The sequence below is a fragment of the Embiotoca jacksoni genome, unplaced genomic scaffold (genome assembly GCF_022577435.1).
Source record: "Embiotoca jacksoni isolate LCO1_2020_lvr unplaced genomic scaffold, fEmbJac1.0.p SCAF_40, whole genome shotgun sequence".
NCBI classification, from domain to species: Eukaryota; Metazoa; Chordata; class Actinopteri; family Embiotocidae; genus Embiotoca; species Embiotoca jacksoni.
The window spans coordinates 3134790-3152067 of NW_027185393.1; the positions used below are offsets into that span (position 1 = coordinate 3134790).

Below are 17278 nucleotides of genomic sequence, written 5' to 3' on the forward strand. Positions count from 1 at the left end.
TCTTATTCTGTCCCCAGTCCTGCAGCTTTAAAGATGCTCTCTCTTGACCTCAGCAGTTTCCTTGTGTTTCTCTCAGCTGACTGAATGAAGTGTAACTGAGCTGCTGATTCTTCAGGAACAGCTGAAACAACGTGAATGTTCAGATGAAATGTTTGTCTCAACATTTCTAATACGTGACTCTCCTCTGTGTTTAACATGATGCATGTTGGTCAGTATTGTTCCATGAGGTCCTTTTGAATGGTACAAAGAGTGTTGCTTCCATGAACTGTACTTTATGGCTCCAAGGACAAAAGGGAAGCATGGAAAGAGGAAACCAGACAAGTGCCAAGCCAAACCTACCTACCCCCCCCCCCCCCCCCACACACACACACACACTTTATACAGGAAAGGCTAGTGTTGCTTCGGGATGGAGAGAACAGAGGAGCTGTGTTGTCTTTACATTAGGTGAACATTGAACAAACAGCAAAGCCATGGCTTGTTGGAGTTTGTTTCTTCTGAGTTCAGTCTCAGTCAGGGGTGAAAGGTCAAAGCAGGTTCTCATTAAGATGGTAAGAAAAGTTCCATACAGCTTTGATTGTCTAGATTAGTAATATCAGAGCAGGGTGATGATCATCAGTCTCAAAGAAAGTAGAAAGTAAACTTCTGGTTTTATACTTCATAGTTGATAAAGTATAATGACGTATGTACATAATTTCTGTAATGTTTGCTGCTACACAAAGTAACAAAAATCATTGTTAAAAACACTTGATTTATACTTAAATAAATATAGATTCCGACGGAAAGCACTCAGAGCAGCTGTCTCTATTAAAAACTAAACTAGGTGAAATCTGCTGTTGTGATCACAGCTTTCAGAAAACAGAAATAATATTCTTGAAAGGTGACCTTCACTGATCTACATGTCATATTTTAGACGTGATATTCATATCACATTTATATCGTACCACAACACCAACAGTGTTTAGCAGGCAGACTGGTGTAACAACTCTATGATACTGTATACTGGACACAGACATACTGTACACCTCAGGGCTCCAGAGATGAAATCAGCTTTCCATGGGAACCAGCATGGTTGAAAGGTGACCAAAGGTTCATGATGGAGATCTAAATGATCAAAAACCAACCCAACCATCAGACTGCCACAATCAGTTCAGAAGTACTACCCCCACTAAAGGGCCATTGAGCAAGGCAGAGGACATGAAAGGGCTTAAGGTCAAGCACCCATAATTCAGTTACTTCCTCTACGAGAGCAACTTAATTTCTCTTCTGGTTCATGTTCCTATACATGATGTCAGAGACAATTTTTTTGTCAAAATCCAAACAAAGGGTTAAACTTTTTTTTTTTTAAATGTGTTACAACTAATACAGTGTTACAACTAATACCGTGTTACTAGTTAATACCGTGTTACTACTAATACCGTGTTACTACTTAATAAAGTGTTACTACTAATACCGTGTTACTACTAATGCCGTGTTACTACTGATGCCGTGTTACTACTAATGCTGTGTTACTACTAATACCGTGTTACTACTAATGCCGTGTTACTACTAATGCCGTGTTACTACTAATACCGTGTTACTACTAATGCCGTGTTACTACTAATGCCGTGTTACTACTAATACCATGTTACTACTAATACCGTGTTACTACTAATGCCGTGTTACTACTAATACCATGTTACTACTAATGCCGTGTTACAACTAATACAGTGTTACAACTAATACCGTGTTACTAGTTAATACCGTGTTACTACTAATACCGTGTTACTACTTAATAAAGTGTTACTACTAATACCGTGTTACTACTAATGCCGTGTTACTACTGATGCCGTGTTACTACTAATGCTGTGTTACTACTAATACCGTGTTACTACTAATGCCGTGTTACTACTAATGCCGTGTTACTACTAATACCGTGTTACTACTAATGCCGTGTTACTACTAATGCCGTGTTACTACTAATACCATGTTACTACTAATACCGTGTTACTACTAATGCCGTGTTACTACTAATACCATGTTACTACTAATGCCGTGTTACTACTAATACCGTGTTACTACTAATGCCATGTTCTTGTCTCTCCACCACAGTTTGATTTTGGTGATGTAGCTGTCCACCAGGCCATCCACACCATAGAGTACTGTCTGGGCTGCATCTCCAACACAGCCTCCTACCTCCGCCTCTGGGCCCTCAGCCTGGCTCATGCACGTCAGTACAGGCTGCACACACACACACACACACACACACACACACACACACACACACACACACACGTTGTGTTTAAAGAACTTACAGATGAAGACCTTCTCCATCTCCTATTAAATTCAACTCAATATGGAGTCAGAGGTGTATTTCTATATTTTGGTGTAAACATTGTTGTCATTATCACTGTGTGTGCAGAACTGTCAGAGGTGCTCTGGACCATGGTGATGCACCTCGGTCTGTCCTCCCGGAGCGGGGGCGGGTTCTTCGGCCTGTCAATCATCTTCTCAGCCTTCGCCACTCTCACTGTCGCTATTCTGCTCATTATGGAGGGACTGTCAGCCTTCCTGCATGCCCTGCGTCTGCACTGGTTAGAAACACACACACACACACACACACACACACACACACACACACACACACACACACACAGTGTCATGGGAGTATGAGGGCAGTATGAGTGTAAAACAGATTTAAAAGTTATCATCCATTCAGGGTTATCTGAAATCAACAGAGGGTCAAAATATACATACAGGGTCAAAGTATACATACAGGGTAAAAATATACATACAGGGTAAAAATTTACATACAGGGTCAAAATATATCCAAGGCCTCCAAACTTAATCTTGGTGATCATGATCACTACAGCTGGAAGGTTCTCTGTGCCACATTAAGGGCACATGGACAAAGAAAAAGCCATGTGGAGGAACATTTTATGGTCAGATGAGACCAAGATTACGTTGTTTCAATAAGCTGAGGTATGTTTAGAGGAGAGCACGGTAACTGAGGTATGGTGGTGGTACCATCATGATACCATCATGCTCTGGGGCTGTTACCGGCTACATTGCACAAAGTGGATTGAGAAATAAACAAGGAGAAAAACCTCAGAATCTTTCAGCATCACCTGAAACCATCAGTGAGTCGGTGGAAACGTGAACACGACTGGGTGTTCCAGCAGGACAACAATCACACATCAAAGATGTGGAATCCCTAATCAAATTAACATGAAGATTTGGGAATGATGAATTGACCACATGTAGATGATAAATAACTTGTGCACAACATTATAATTTTTTTATTCACAATATATATTCCATGAAATACCCCCACACGCAACGTCCATGCCTACTACTGAAATGTGTAGTTTGTATGTGTGCGTCACTGCATGATGAGCACACGCACACATCACATCCAGAGCACATGCAGCAAGTAATCACTACCACATTCCTTCATGGATAGAAACATACACACAGCGAGTCATCATGGTTCACCTCTTGAACTGAGGCTCTCTGCCAGAGCTGCACTTCTTCAGTTTTACATTCACATCAGGGATATGTAACATTCCCAAAGTGCTTTACCAAACTGTGATGTTCAGGACTGGAGATAACCTCACACACCGTCCAGCTCCATCGCCTCCTCGCACCACCTGCACCCTGCTCATCCAAACTGCAGCAGGATAAACACAAGCAGTCAAACATGGCGGCATACAGAATTACCACTGAAGAGATATTTAACTGGAACGAATGTGATGCCATTATGAAATACAGCTCTGCGGGAATAGCATTTACTAAAATATGTGTCTCAACAGAGGATAGCAGTTGTAATCATGTATCTTATTAATGGATTTGTTTTAATTGACATTCACATATTATGTGGATTAAATAGTGGTGTTTTAATTACTCCGAAATTGATTTTAGAATTAGAGTGTTAATTTTATCGGATTTAATTTCACGTAACAAACATGTATTTTTGGCCTGTGGCCCTCCATCCAGAGTAATTTCTGCCCTTCAGAGCAAAGAATATGGGAACCTCTGCTTTAGATGCTCAGATACAATATTTGTATCAGCTTCAGAAACTCAGTATTGGTCAAGCTGAAGGTCACAGCTGTAAAAACCAGCTGCAAAATGGGTTATAAAGAAAAAGAAAGATAAAATATGATGAATATTGATTAACGTCCCCTCTGGTTGATGACAGATCTGAGCTCAGCGCTTTAACATCACTGATTCTACAAATGATCTTTTCTAATGTAAAGCAATACAGTGGCCCACAGTAAGAGGCTGTGGTCCGACCAGGCAGCTCTCCAGTGTGTGTAACTGTTCACATGTAATAAGGTTAAAACAGTAGTTGAGTATTTTTCATGGAGGTGACTGAATGGAAATAGTCGTGTTCAAAGTAAACAGCAATCAACGTGGATGCTCTGCTCGGCTCTTCACTCTTCACACACACATGCTGATGAACTATCTGCGCACACACACACACACACACACACACACACACACACACACACACACACTCTTTCACACACACACACATGCGAGTATGTTGAGGGTAGTGTGTGTTAAGTACAGGTATTTTTTCCACTTCCACAGCTATGTGGAGAAGTAGATGAGAGGTTCACGCATGTCTTTCCTCTTTTTAAGTGTTGCCCTCTCACAGCTCTGGCAGGCCAAATATTTGCCACGGCTAGGAGACATTCCTGGGCACTGCCCTCACTGGCTGAGGCCAGGAAGCAGCAGCAACTGAAAGTCCTTAGTTTTCCCTCTGAAATGAAGTCATCATGGGTTGTCAGGATTTGAGAATTATAGTGTTGACTGTAGATGCTGAATATAAAAATGCAGATTAGATTAAAGTGTACAGTGATGTCATTTGAGTGCAGATTAAAACAATGACTGTCACTGACAAAAGGCCATTAAACCAATTTGTCATACAATCAGTTATTGATGATAATGGATCGCAACACAAACATCTTCCATCACTTTCATGTCTGTGTTCTTGTGTTCTTGTGTTCGTGTGAGAAGTGACGTCTCTGATGAGATCCACCACAAACATCCTGCAGACAATCTGGAGACTTTCATCAACCCCATTCAGTCTGATCAATAATTCTCTGACCTTGCTGGACTTCAGCAGTTTTCTCCTCTGATGAAGAAACTCTTCATCTTTAAGTCCTCCTCCCTGATCCAGACAGCCGATCTCCTCAGGAGCTCTCTGAACATGTTCATGAATAACTTGTATCTTTAAGGATCTACTCTGAACTTTAAGAAGAAATTCTTAGAAAACGTCACAACCCTAAAAATGTCCTTAGAATTTTGTCACCAGGAGGAACTTTTAGTCCAAGGAGTCTTTGGGAATACGACCGTGATGTTGTGAAGACCATATCACTGTATTCCTCATAATTTTTCCATCCACCGTCTCTCAGTTAGTTTCCATATACTGCCTGTGAAAATATCATTCAACATGCTGCTTATGTGAAGACAGGCTTTTCTTCCCATTAACTTCCTGAGAAGCATCTGGTCTGTGTGCTGTTGAGCGTGCACTCGGTTATTAGCCAGAGATGTTTGCCGATGGGCAGAGTGGGCTCCTGTGTATGAAACTCAAGAGTTCCCCACTCTGGACTGCTGCTACAAACTTTTACCAAATGAATGCAAGTGAGAGCATAACTATATCTGTGAAAAGAAGCTCTGAATATGTACTCGATTGCTCTTCCTCAAAGACCTGGACGTGTGAGAAACAAACTGAAATTTCTGTTAGGATCAAATACAGTTTCAGAGCAAATTGATTGTAATTTAACATTTTGTTATTGAGATTCAGTTTGTCAGAACAACTAACTAAGGACAGATCTTTCCAGCCGACTCCCTCCACCATCAGATGATACAACTACAAAGTTGATCATCGATCTCCGGCATAAGGTTTTGTGGTACCAGGTACACTTATGAGCCACCTTATGCTCGGACATGTTGTTCGTTATGGCCAAACCGTAACTAGCACAGAAGTCCAACAACAAAGCACCATTTGGGTTCAGATCAGCAGGCCGTTCCTCCCAATTACTCCCCGCCAGATTTCTCCGTCGTTGCACACATGAGCGTTGAAGTCTCGCAGAGCCTTCCTCTTAGCAACCTGCGGGCGCATGGAGGCGACCCTCTCGTTCCCTGCGTGGAACTCCAACACAGCAGCGCTCAGCCGGGGGCTCGTAGGTATCCCCACAACCGTCTGGCTCCTCTCAACCTGGGCAACTCCAGAAACGGACAGAATCCAGCCAAAGGTGACGTTTCATATCCCGAGAGCTCGTCTTTGCTGCCTAAGTTCGGATCGTCCGGGCCCCCGGCCCAGTCTGCCACCTGGCTTAAAATGCAGCCCATCCCGATGCTTTTCCCTGTGGGTGGCGACACACAGACAGGCATGTTGTGTTCAGGGGCTGAGCTCAACCGAGCCCCAGGGGCAAAGGCCCGGCCACCAGATACTCTCCAGTGAGCTCCCCTCACCGGTCTGGCTCCAGGAGGGTGCCCTGATTTCTCTAGTCCGGGCAAGGTGGTGTTCCTCCGAGGGCTGTTTATCATCACAGGTGTTTTTAACCACTCTTAGTCTGGACTCTCCCCGGAGACCAGCGTGCCTTGGGAGACCCTACCAGGGGCTTATGCCCCCGACGACACAGCTCCCAGGATCACTGAGACACTCAAACCACTACACCACGTTAAGGTGGCGATTCTCACAATTTCAAATTCAAATTATGTGATTTTAAATTCAGTTTTTATATCAAATATTCAAGTTGAGCAATTCAAATTCCAATACATTTTATTCAAATTAAGTTTTTACAGACATATTTCTGTCCATAGTAGAGTGGTAATTGTTCTGTATGCTAAAAATAATAATAATAATAAACTTTATTTACATAGCACTTTTGTAAACTTCAGCTACAAAGTGCTTCACATAAAATATGCCATTAAAACAAAACAAGTGAATTCTAAAAAGTCTTAACAACACAATGATCATATAAAACAAACATAAAAACAAATTAAAACAGGGTATAAAAGAAATAAAGAACTGACTGCTAAAATAAAATAAAATCAGCAAAGACTCTCCGATAAAAGTCTGTCTTAAGAAGAGACTTAAAAGATGTCTCTGACTGCAGACCTTATTTCCTCAGGCAGGTCAGGTCGTTCCACAACTTGGAGGCTCTGACTGAAAAAGCTTCGTCACCTTCAGTTTTAAGACGTGTCTCCAGAACAGATACAAAAAAATGTGTCTGAGGATGTCAGACCAGCGGGCAGGCTTATATGTAACAATCAGGTCAGCTGAATAGGAGGGAGAGACCAGTCCAAGACACACCTGTGAATTTATCCGGCTGGTTAATCAGAATCTTGATGCGCCACACCTGACCAGTGAACTGATTATCTTGGCAAAGGAGAAGTGTTCACTCAGCCTGTCTGCTCCTGCTTCAGTTGTCTTCTTTGTGAATACCGTCTGGTAACTCGGCTCGTATTAGTGTTTGAACAGCACTCTGAAGGGCAGACCAATCAGAGACAAGTGTTGGTGGTTACCTGTGTTTTTCCCACCCATCCTTCACTGTGATTGGACTGCTGATGACAGTGACGAGTGCAGAGTTAATATTTTTCAACTCTTGCTGACTGGAAAAAAAGAAATCGCTGAACATTCAGTGAAGAATAAACGTTCAGCACCTCATCAAGCTGCTGGTGTTCATTAAAATCAACTTTAAAAATATTCTGTGCTCAGGTTAACACTTCAGTGGACACTGTAGGTAGTTGCAGCGGTGGCAGATTGTCAGCCGGTTTCAGCGCATGCTGATTGGTTAAAATGAACCTGAGGTCTACACCCAGTAGGGTGGAAAGACTGAAAATGATTCTCTATGGACAGACCATATACATGCAATGAAATTGGAACTGGTTCACACCAGGCTAGACCTCACTAACACAGATTTAAACACATTTGTGGACACAATTTGAGAGAAAGAAGTTTTAAATCTTTTACTTTCACTTTTGAAAAATTTTAGCAAAATTAAGTGTTGAATTTATAATTTTGTTGAGTTTATTTACCCTATTAAAGGTAAATTATGTTGACCAATGTGAAAAGAAGAACAGCAATCTACAGGGAGTGATCTCAACTGGTTATTATATCAGTGTGTCACAAGACAGGTCCTGCTTTCTGTCCTAAGCTCAGTCTTGTTATGACACTTGATGTATTTCATTAACTCACAATGATCTTCTTAAGAAAAATAGCATGAAACATGAACATGAAATAACTGGTGATCTTAAATGTTTGTGTTGATATATTTAATCAAACGTCTCCCTGTTCTTTTTGCTCTTGGCTTTTCTTTTCAGGGTGGAGTTCCAAAATAAGTTTTACTCTGGCCAGGGCTTCAAGTTTGTCCCCTTCTCATTTGAAAGCATCCTGGAGGGACGATTTGATGAGTGATCTGACCTCAGCCTGTACAGCATCAATCAGCAGACTCCCCAGCCTTTCTTCCCTCCCTGATGCATGTGTTTGCATGGGCGTGCATGAGCCCAAATGCAGCCCTCTGTCGCCCTCTATTGGCAATTTATGAAACTGTACTGTGTGTGAGATATATTGTAGTCCTTGTAAAAAGTTTCTCCAGTTTGCCAGTGCCAAGCTGTACTTATACTGGGACTTCTCGTGATGTCATACAGCACTGAGCCCGTCTGTCACATTTTCTCCACCAGCCTTCCTTCATTTACTTGCTGTTATTTATCTGTTATCATTCATATTTGATAATGGATGTGCTTATAGTACAGAACAGACCATCCTTTATCTGCATTTTCTTTTCTGTGGTCCAACCCAGTTTAGATTACGTTTGTGTCGGCTGAATCAATACCAAGTCACATAATTTTTACAATGTCAAGAGTTATTCTTGATTATTTGTGTTCCCTTCTTTCATTGATTACAATGATCCCACATTGGCCCCAAAAATATCTAATAAGCTAATTTTTATTTCCCCCAAACATCTCTTTTAACATAGAATGTGTGCAAACTCTCTGTCTGACCTCCATCTGCTGATAACTCCTCAGTGGTTACCACACCCGTACAGATCTTCTGCAAATCACTATGGATCAGCAGTTAGAAAGGCAACAAAATGTTTTGTCCTACCCAAACAGTCGGGTCACGTGTATCACTGGGAGAACTTGTCTGTCACTGATTCATTCATTCAGAATCATTAAATACAGGCCACATCTGACAAACGGCAGCATACTTCTAATGAAGAAGACTGAGAACCAGATTGTCTGAAAGTGGACACGTTTGTCTGCTCCAACAAACATGAACTACATCAGTCTTACATGCATCAGAGGGACCTCCGGTATCTGCACAGCTTGCAGTAGTTTTGCACTGGAATAACTTTTTGAAATTCACCCTGTTCTTTAGAATTGCAGTAACATTGCCTGTGATCCCTGGAAGTCTTTTCTTGTTTTTAATTTCCACTCCGTTTCAAAATAAACTGAAAAAAAATAGTCAGTAAATTTAATGACATAATATTTACAATCTCACTGTAGCTTTGTAAATCAATGTTTTGCTTAAGTGAATGTAATAATCTGTTACTTGATGAATTAGTGTTATATTTAGAAGATAACAAAGCTGTTGAGGAGATGAAGATCTGTGTCCTCTGTGCTGTGATCTTTAACGTCCCTTCCCCCGTGTGGATTGTTGTAAACGAGTTGAGGAAGTTAAGTATTTACCCTGAAATGTCTGAAAGTTAATTGCACAGGGCCATTTGAAATGATGTCATTAATTTTGAAAATAATACTACGTATAAAAGAATTATGACAGAACCCTCTCCATCTGTAATTTTTTTAAGAGCATTTCCTTTTCATCTCATCTTAATTTTGAAAGCAGACAATACTCCATCTGGCCTGTCACCTCAGCCAGTAATAAGGCGTGCTGAGCTGCAAAGAGACATCGCCATTCAAATTGTGTCACTATCTATACATACTGTAATAATCATATCTGATAATCAAAGCTGTTGATAATTTGATTCACACTAGTCCATGATTATTGTTTTCCTTCCTTAAACCATATTTAAAATGTTTCAGATAACTTATATTTTTATTTTGATGTCAAAAAGGAGTTTCTGAACCACACACACAACTGATGGTGGACAGTGTTTGGTGTCATGGAAGGTAATGTGTTGTAGTCAATAATAAACAGACACCTGGGGATTCATCTTGTGTCCTGTTCTCTCTTTTTCTAGTGTTTGGGCTGGATGATTGAGCAGTGAGTGTCTTTGTCAGCTTCTTTACATTGACAACAACAATTAGGGTTAGGGTTAGATTAGGATTACAGGATTAGGATTATATTAGGATTACAGGATTAGGATTAGGGTTAGGTATAGGGGTGATAACCAGAAATAAAATGTCCCATTTTTCAACAACTCCAAGAGGAAAGGTGGTAGGGGTCTGAAATTTGGTGTGTGTGATTGTCATTAGGCCCCTCTTATGCCTGTAAGGTTTGGTGCCTCTAGCACCCTCCTATGGCATAGCTGCCATAGACCCCCCCCCCCCCCCCCATTCATATGAAACAGGGATGACCCTCAAATAACTAAGTCCTTTCCTTATGAGTCGTGGTGCTTGCTTTGGCAAGAGCAGATTTTATAACTCCAGAAATACATTAGAATAAGATGAATAATCTAATATAGTACTACTGGTTGCTTTTACACTTTTTATTATCGTTTAAGTGGAAGAAAATAGTCATGAACTGAGTAAATGGGGCTATCGAAGTGATCCAATCAGAGGCCAGGGTCTTACACAGCTCTTGAAGTGATCCAATCAGAAACAAGGGTCTTACACAGGGAGTTTAAAACTAGTACACAACAGGCTGTTGCTGCCCTCTTGTGGCCACAGTTGGGAAGTACAGGAATTGTTCAACTGGACAAAATCTGCAAGTGAACTACATTTCCGTGTATCTCACTTACTGTTTGCTGCCACTAAACCAAACGTATAGAACCTTGTTGTTTTAAACAAATGTGGCTAAAAAAACAAAACATTTCAGCTGTAATGGCAGTGAACGCAATGTGTATGTTTGAAATGATTATATTAAATGTCAGGATTCCTGTCTGCTCCTCTTTTGTCCCCAATCAACTCTCCTCATGTTTTCTGTCTTTCCCCTGTCTGTTTGTTATTGTATCCCCATGTGTCCTGTGTCCTCCTCTCCCCGCCTCCTGTCACCTCCCATGGCCACACCCCTCACAGGTCTCAGCAGCTGCCACCACTCTCTCCAGATCACCACCTGCAGGTGGCTCATTTCCCTGATCACCTCCCCGGACTATATGTACCCTGCCCCTGCAGTCATCTAGTGTTGGTCCATACTGCCAGTCACCCGTCCAGCTGCTCCCGCTCCGGTACCGGTACCCTGTTTCTGCTTCTAGTCTGTATGATCAGTAAGTGCTTCCTATCTTGGCTGATTGCTGAAGCCTGGCTAGACTTGGATGGGAGACCACCTGGGAGTACCAGGTGCTGTGGAGCTACCAGTTGGAGCTGCCTGGTCACTCCAGTACCAGAGTCTGTTGCCACTTGCTGTGGAGGACCTCGGGATTTCCCCAGCACAGCCTGGCCCCTGGTGAGAGTTGGTGGAGTTTCCCTCCCGACTCGGGAATCAGACATTGACGTTAGGTACTGACCTTTGTTGAACACAAAAGACTGTTTTTGAACTATATCCTGCCTGTCTGCCTGCGTTTGGGTCCAGAAACATCTCACCTCATAACAAAATATGAACTGCACGTTTAAAAAAAATAAAAACTATTGACAAAGTATTCCTTATTATATTATAAATGCGATCTTTCTGTAGCGGAAGTTAGCTTTAGCTAACAATTGGAAGCTCATTGGACGACTGCTGGTGTAAAACAAAGCTGTATTGACACTTGCTACGTATGTTACTGTTCCTCCTACAGACGCTGCCTAGGTTACTGTTCCTCCTACAGACGCTGCCTAGATTACTGTCCCTCCTTCAGATGCTGCTAAACTCAATTCCCAACAGCTTCTTCATTAACTTGGATAAAATGTTGACACATTCATCTGGCAGGGCGAAAAGGTTAGAATGAAAATAGGTAAACTACAGAAAAGCAAGCAACAAGGAGGACTGGAAGTTCTTAACATGAAGTTCTACTACTGAACAGCACAAACACGGTTAACATGAGTTGGTGAATCCAGAGGCTCCAAATTCATGGATTGACATGGAGTTGACAAATTGTAGCTTCCTCACTTTAAAGAACTCCCTTCGTGAAAGGGCAAAGCTGAAGGTCCAAAATAACTTTATTGTACTTTGTTATGTGTTAAATTGTTATTTAACATGTTGAACACTTGGAACAAGATCATGGTCTATTTTAGAATAAGAATCTTTTTAGACTATTGGCCCCCATACAGAGAAATCCTGATTTCCCCTCATGTCAAGACTGTCTTCAGGCTCTGGCAGGAAAAGGGACCAACATGAAGGAGGAGCAATGGAGTCGTCTGAGGGCCTGAAGAGTCAGGGTTAGGGTTAGGCTGAGGGTTAGGACAGGTAAACTGATCCCCCCCATCCGAACGAACAGATGAAAGGTGGAGCACGGGCCTTCCTCCAGGCCGCTTTCCCAGTCCAAACCCACTCCCTCCTGTTGTGCGTTTCATGCCCGTAATTTGTCTGAGGCCTGGCCGGGAACGGTTTCGTCCCTTCCGGTGGCTGACAAGGGTCCAATCGTACTGAGCTGTGCTCATGGTGGTTGGGGAGGGAGAAAAAGGGCGAATGAACGGCGGGGAGAAGGAGCACGGGCCCTCCTCCAGGATTCAGGTCTCCCCGTCCAACCCCACTCTCCCCTATCATGCCCCTGGCGGCCGGAATCCGCATGAGGCCCGGTCTGGGGGCTTAGGGTTAGGGTTAGGGTTGGTTAGGGTTAGGGTTAGGGTTGGTTAGGGTTAGGGTTAGGGGTTAGGGGTTAGGGTTAGGTTCAGTGAACTGATAGGGTTAGGGTTAGGGTTTAGGGTTTAGGGTTTAGGGTTAGGGGTTAGGGTTAGGGTTTAGGGTTAGGGTTAACAAACTGATCCCCCCCTCCGAATGAACGGTGGGAAGGTGGAGCACGGGCCTTCCTCCAGGTAGGTCTCCCAGTCCAACCCCATTTCTTCCTGTCTTGCATTTCGTGGCCTGAGTCTGTATGAGGCCTGGCCTGGGGACGGTCCCGTCCTCTCCGGTGGCTGACCAGGGTCCAACCGCGTTGATCTGCGCTCATACTTTTTCAGGTAAGAGGGTTAAAAATCAAATAAAAACAAAATTCCGAAAAGAAAAGAAAACAAAGCAAAAGAAAAGTATTGTGCCTGTCGCGACGTTTCGACTGCTGTGAGTCTTCTTCAGGCAAAGGCACAGTAAAACAAAAAATAAAGAAATCAAAAAGTATACTTACCTGTTGGCTGTGAGGTCTGTTACCATGCTCAGCTCAACGGAGAAGATGTTTTGAATCCTGTGAGTCTTCAGGCAGAGGCACAGTAAAACAAAAAAATCAAAAAATCAAAAATCTAAGAAGTAAAAGTCTTAAAAATCTTTCTTGTTGGCTGTGAGGTCTGTTCCTGTGCTCAGCTCAATGGAGATTTTTGGAGGATTAGGGTTAGGGTTAGGGGTTAGGGGTTAGGGTTAGGGTTAGGTTAGGGTTAGGGTTAGTTAGGGTTAGGGTTAGGGTTAGTAGGGTTAGGGTTAGGGTTAGTAGGGTTAGGGTTAGGGGTTAGGGTTGGTTAGGGTTAGGGTTAGGGTTAGTAGGGTTAGTAGGGTTAGGGTTAGGGTTTAGGGTTTAGGGTTAGGGGTTAGGGTTAGGGGTTAGGGTTAGTAGGGTTAGGGGTTAGGGGTTAGGGTTAGGGTGCAGGGAACTGATCCCCCCCTCCGAATGAACGGTGGGAAGGTGAAGCACGGGCCCTCAACCAGGTAGGTCTCCCAGTCCAAAATCACTCCCCGCTGTCTTGTACTTCACAGCTGGTAAGGAGGGTCCAAACTAAAAATAAAAAAATAAAAAACAAAAAAAACAAAACAAAAGAAAAGAAAAAAGGGTTAGGGTTAGGGTTAGTTAGGGTTAGGGTTAGGTGAAGTATTCTGATCCTCCCGTCCGAGTAAACGGGCGAGAGGAGATGCACGGTCCATCCTCCGGCAGGACTCCCACCCCAACCCCTCTCTCCCATATTCCGTGTTTTTAATTTGGGCTCATCTGTCCCTGTTCAATGTTAGTTCCTCTCTGATTTTTTTTGTCTTTTTTGTTTTTTTGTTACAGGAGGAGACAGATCCCTGCATGAAAAAAAAGGAGAAATAAAAATAAAAAGTGACTAGATTGTCATTAGAAAAAAAATAAAATAAATGTGACCGGTTTGTTCTGTGCCTGTCGCAACGTTTCGACCTGTTTGGTCTTCATCAGGCGTAGGCACGAAAGAAAAATAAAATAAAATAAAAGAAAAGTGGTCCCCTCGCGGTCTACGAGTGTTTTTTTGCTTTGCTGAGCAGCTCCTTCTTGCTCTGTGTCAGCAGACCGAATGAAGACAGGGGGGCCTCTGCCTCTGCTCCTATTTATGGAGTCTCCCTGTCGTGTGGGGGCGTGGCTTCTGGAGCTTCCCTCCCATTGGCTGTTATCCCCGCGCAGCGGTTTGCCCCATGAAATGTCACAGTCCACGGCTTTGCTCTGTCTTATGGGTTTTTCTCTATCCTTCGGCTCGGTTTTGCCTTCCCTTTTTGGGTCCCCTGGCTTAGTCCTGTGGATTTCTTTTTCCCTCTGACTCTGCTTTGCCTGATGGACTGTTTGTCTGTCGACCGTACCTTTCTGCGCGGGGGCCTGGCTTTTTGGAGCTTCTATTCCGTTGGCCATTTTTCGTACCTCCCCATTTTAGTCCTCGTAACTTCTCCAATGTGTTACGGTATCCAAATATATTTTCAAATTCAATGGACCACTGTTTCTGTTATTTTTTTTAAATTTATTTAAAAAAATATAGGGATCTGATTTTTATTTAAAAAAAATTATATCCCGTATTAGGGTTAGGGGCCAAATTATTCCGTATTATGGTTAGGGGCCAAATTATTCCGTATTATGGTTAGGGTCAAATTAAATTATCCCGTGCTAGGGTTAGGGGCCAAATTATCCCGTATTAGGGTTAGGGGCCAAATTCTCCCGTGTTAGGGTTAGGGGCCAAATTATCCCGTGTTAGGGTTAGGGCCAAAGTCCCCTAGGTTAGGGTTAGGGCCAAAGTCCCCTAGGTTAGGGTTAGGGGCCAAATTATCCCGTGTTAGGGTTAGGGGCCAAATTATCCCGTGTTAGGGTTAGGGCCAAAGTCCCCTAGGTTAGGGTTAGGGCCAAAGTCCCCTGGGTTAGGGTTAGGGTTGGGGTTGGGGTTGGGGTTAGGGTTAGGGTTTAGGGTTTAGGGTTAGGGTTAGGGGTAGGGTAGGGTTAGGGTTCGGGTTAGGTTCAGTGAACTGATACTCCCCACCGAATGAACGGCGGGGAGAAGGAGCACGGGCCCTCCTCCAGGATTCAGGTCTCCCCGTCCAACCCCACTCTCCCCTATCATGCCCCTGGCGGCCGGAATCCGCATGAGGCCCGGTCTGGGGGCGGCCTCCTCTCCTCCGGCGGCTGACCAGGGACCAACCGCCCTGATCTGTGCTCATTTTTAGGACTCCGGATTAAAAATGGTCCTTTGGAAAAAAGCTTTTAATCCAAGAAGGCAAAAAGGTAATGCTCCTCTGGAAAGAACTCCCTTTTAATCCAAGGATAAATCCGAAAGAACTGCTTTTAATCCAAGAATAAATCCAAGAATAAATCCGAAGAAAGCAAAAAAGCCATGTCTCTTTGGAAAATAATCTTTTTTATTTATTTTTCCAAAAATAAAATACATTTAATGTGCCCGTCGCGACGTTTCGACCTCTATGGGTCTTCTTCAGGCAAAGGGTTAGGGTTAGGGTTTAGGGTTTAGGGTTTAGGGTTTAGGGTTAGGGTTAGGGGTTAGGGGTTAGGGTTAGGGTTAGGATGTGGAAACTGATCCCCCCATCCGAACGAACGGATGAAGGGTGGAGCACGGGCCTTCCTCCAGGTGGGTCTCCCAGTCCAATCCCACTCCCCCCTGTTGTGTGTTTCGTGCCCGTAATTTGTCTGTGGCCTGGCCGGAGGACGGTTTCGTCCCCTCCGGTGGCTGACAAGGGTCCAATCGTGGTGAGCTGTGCTCATGGTGGTTGGGGAGGGAGAAAAGGGGTTTTATTCCAAAGGAATAAAGGGAAAGAAAATAAAATCAGGTAAGTGGGGTGAAATAAACGTAGGGAAAGTAGGGTAAGGTAAGTATAAGGTAAGTATATATGTTGTTATTTTAAGAAAAGAAAAGAAAAAATAAATTCTAGATTTTTTGAAAAATTAATATCGTGCCTATCGCGACGTTTCGACTCCTTAGAGTCTTCTTCAGGCTAAGGCACAATGAAATCTAAATAGTGGTCTTGTTGGCTGTATGAGGTCTGTGCATGTGTTCAGCTCAACAGATAATGGAAAGAGGGGACAGACGCTTCTGCAGCTGCTCTTATATATGCCTCCCTCTGTCTGCAGGGGTGGGCCTAGCGGAGCTTTTTGCTCATTGGCCGAGAGCCCTGTCTATCTAGGAGGCTCCTAATTTCATGCCTTTTTGGAAGGCACCTAACTTTTGGAGAAAAGAATTGCTTTTCTCCTTAGTTTTTTTGCCTTTTTAATTCTAATTATTCTAATTATTTGACCACTATTAATATTATTTTAATCCCTAATTATTATATTTTCTAAAATCCCTTGATTTCTAATATTTAAAAGAAAAAAAGAAAAAGAAAAAAAGGGGGGGGTTTTAATTTTTTAATTTTAGGTTTATGGGTTGGGAGGGTTAGGGTAGGTTGGTTAGGGTTAGGGAAGAGGGATGGGTTAAGGTTAGGGTTAGGGAAGAGGGGTGGGTTAGGGTTAGGGGTTAGGGTTAGGGAAGAGGGGTGGGTTAGGATTAGGGTTAGAGTTAGGGTTAGGGTTTAGGGTTAGGGAAGAGGGGTGGGTTAGGGTTAGGGTTAGGGGTTAGGGTTAGGGAAGAGGGGTGGGTTAGGATTAGGGTTAAGGTTAGGGTTAGGGTTTAGGGAAGAGGGGTGGGTTAGGGTTAGGGTTAGGGAAGAGGGGTGGGTTAGGGTTAGGGTTAGGGGTTAGGGTTAGGGAAGAGGGGTGGGTTAGGATTAGGGTTAAGGTTAGGGTTAGGGTTTAGGGAAGAGGGGTGGGTTAGGGTTAGGGTTAGGGGTTAGGGTTAGGAAAAAGGGGTTAGGGTTAGGGTTAGAAAAGAGGGATGGGTTAGGTTTAGG

General features: G+C 43.2%; 1 protein-coding gene across 2 annotated transcripts in view; it reads left to right on the forward strand.

Moving 5' to 3' along the window:
• atp6v0a1b (ATPase H+ transporting V0 subunit a1b) overlaps positions 1 to 10165 on the forward strand; it is a 35216-nt gene extending 25051 nt beyond the window's left edge. For both annotated transcript variants that reach the window (XM_069168591.1, XM_069168592.1), the window contains exons 20-22: positions 2089 to 2206; positions 2399 to 2570; positions 8314 to 10165. In XM_069168591.1, coding sequence (XP_069024692.1) covers positions 2089 to 2206; positions 2399 to 2570; positions 8314 to 8407 — 384 coding nt within the window. In that variant the 3' untranslated portion in view covers positions 8408 to 10165. The remainder of the gene's footprint in view (positions 1 to 2088; positions 2207 to 2398; positions 2571 to 8313) is intronic.
• The last annotated feature ends 7113 nt before the right edge of the window (positions 10166 to 17278 follow it).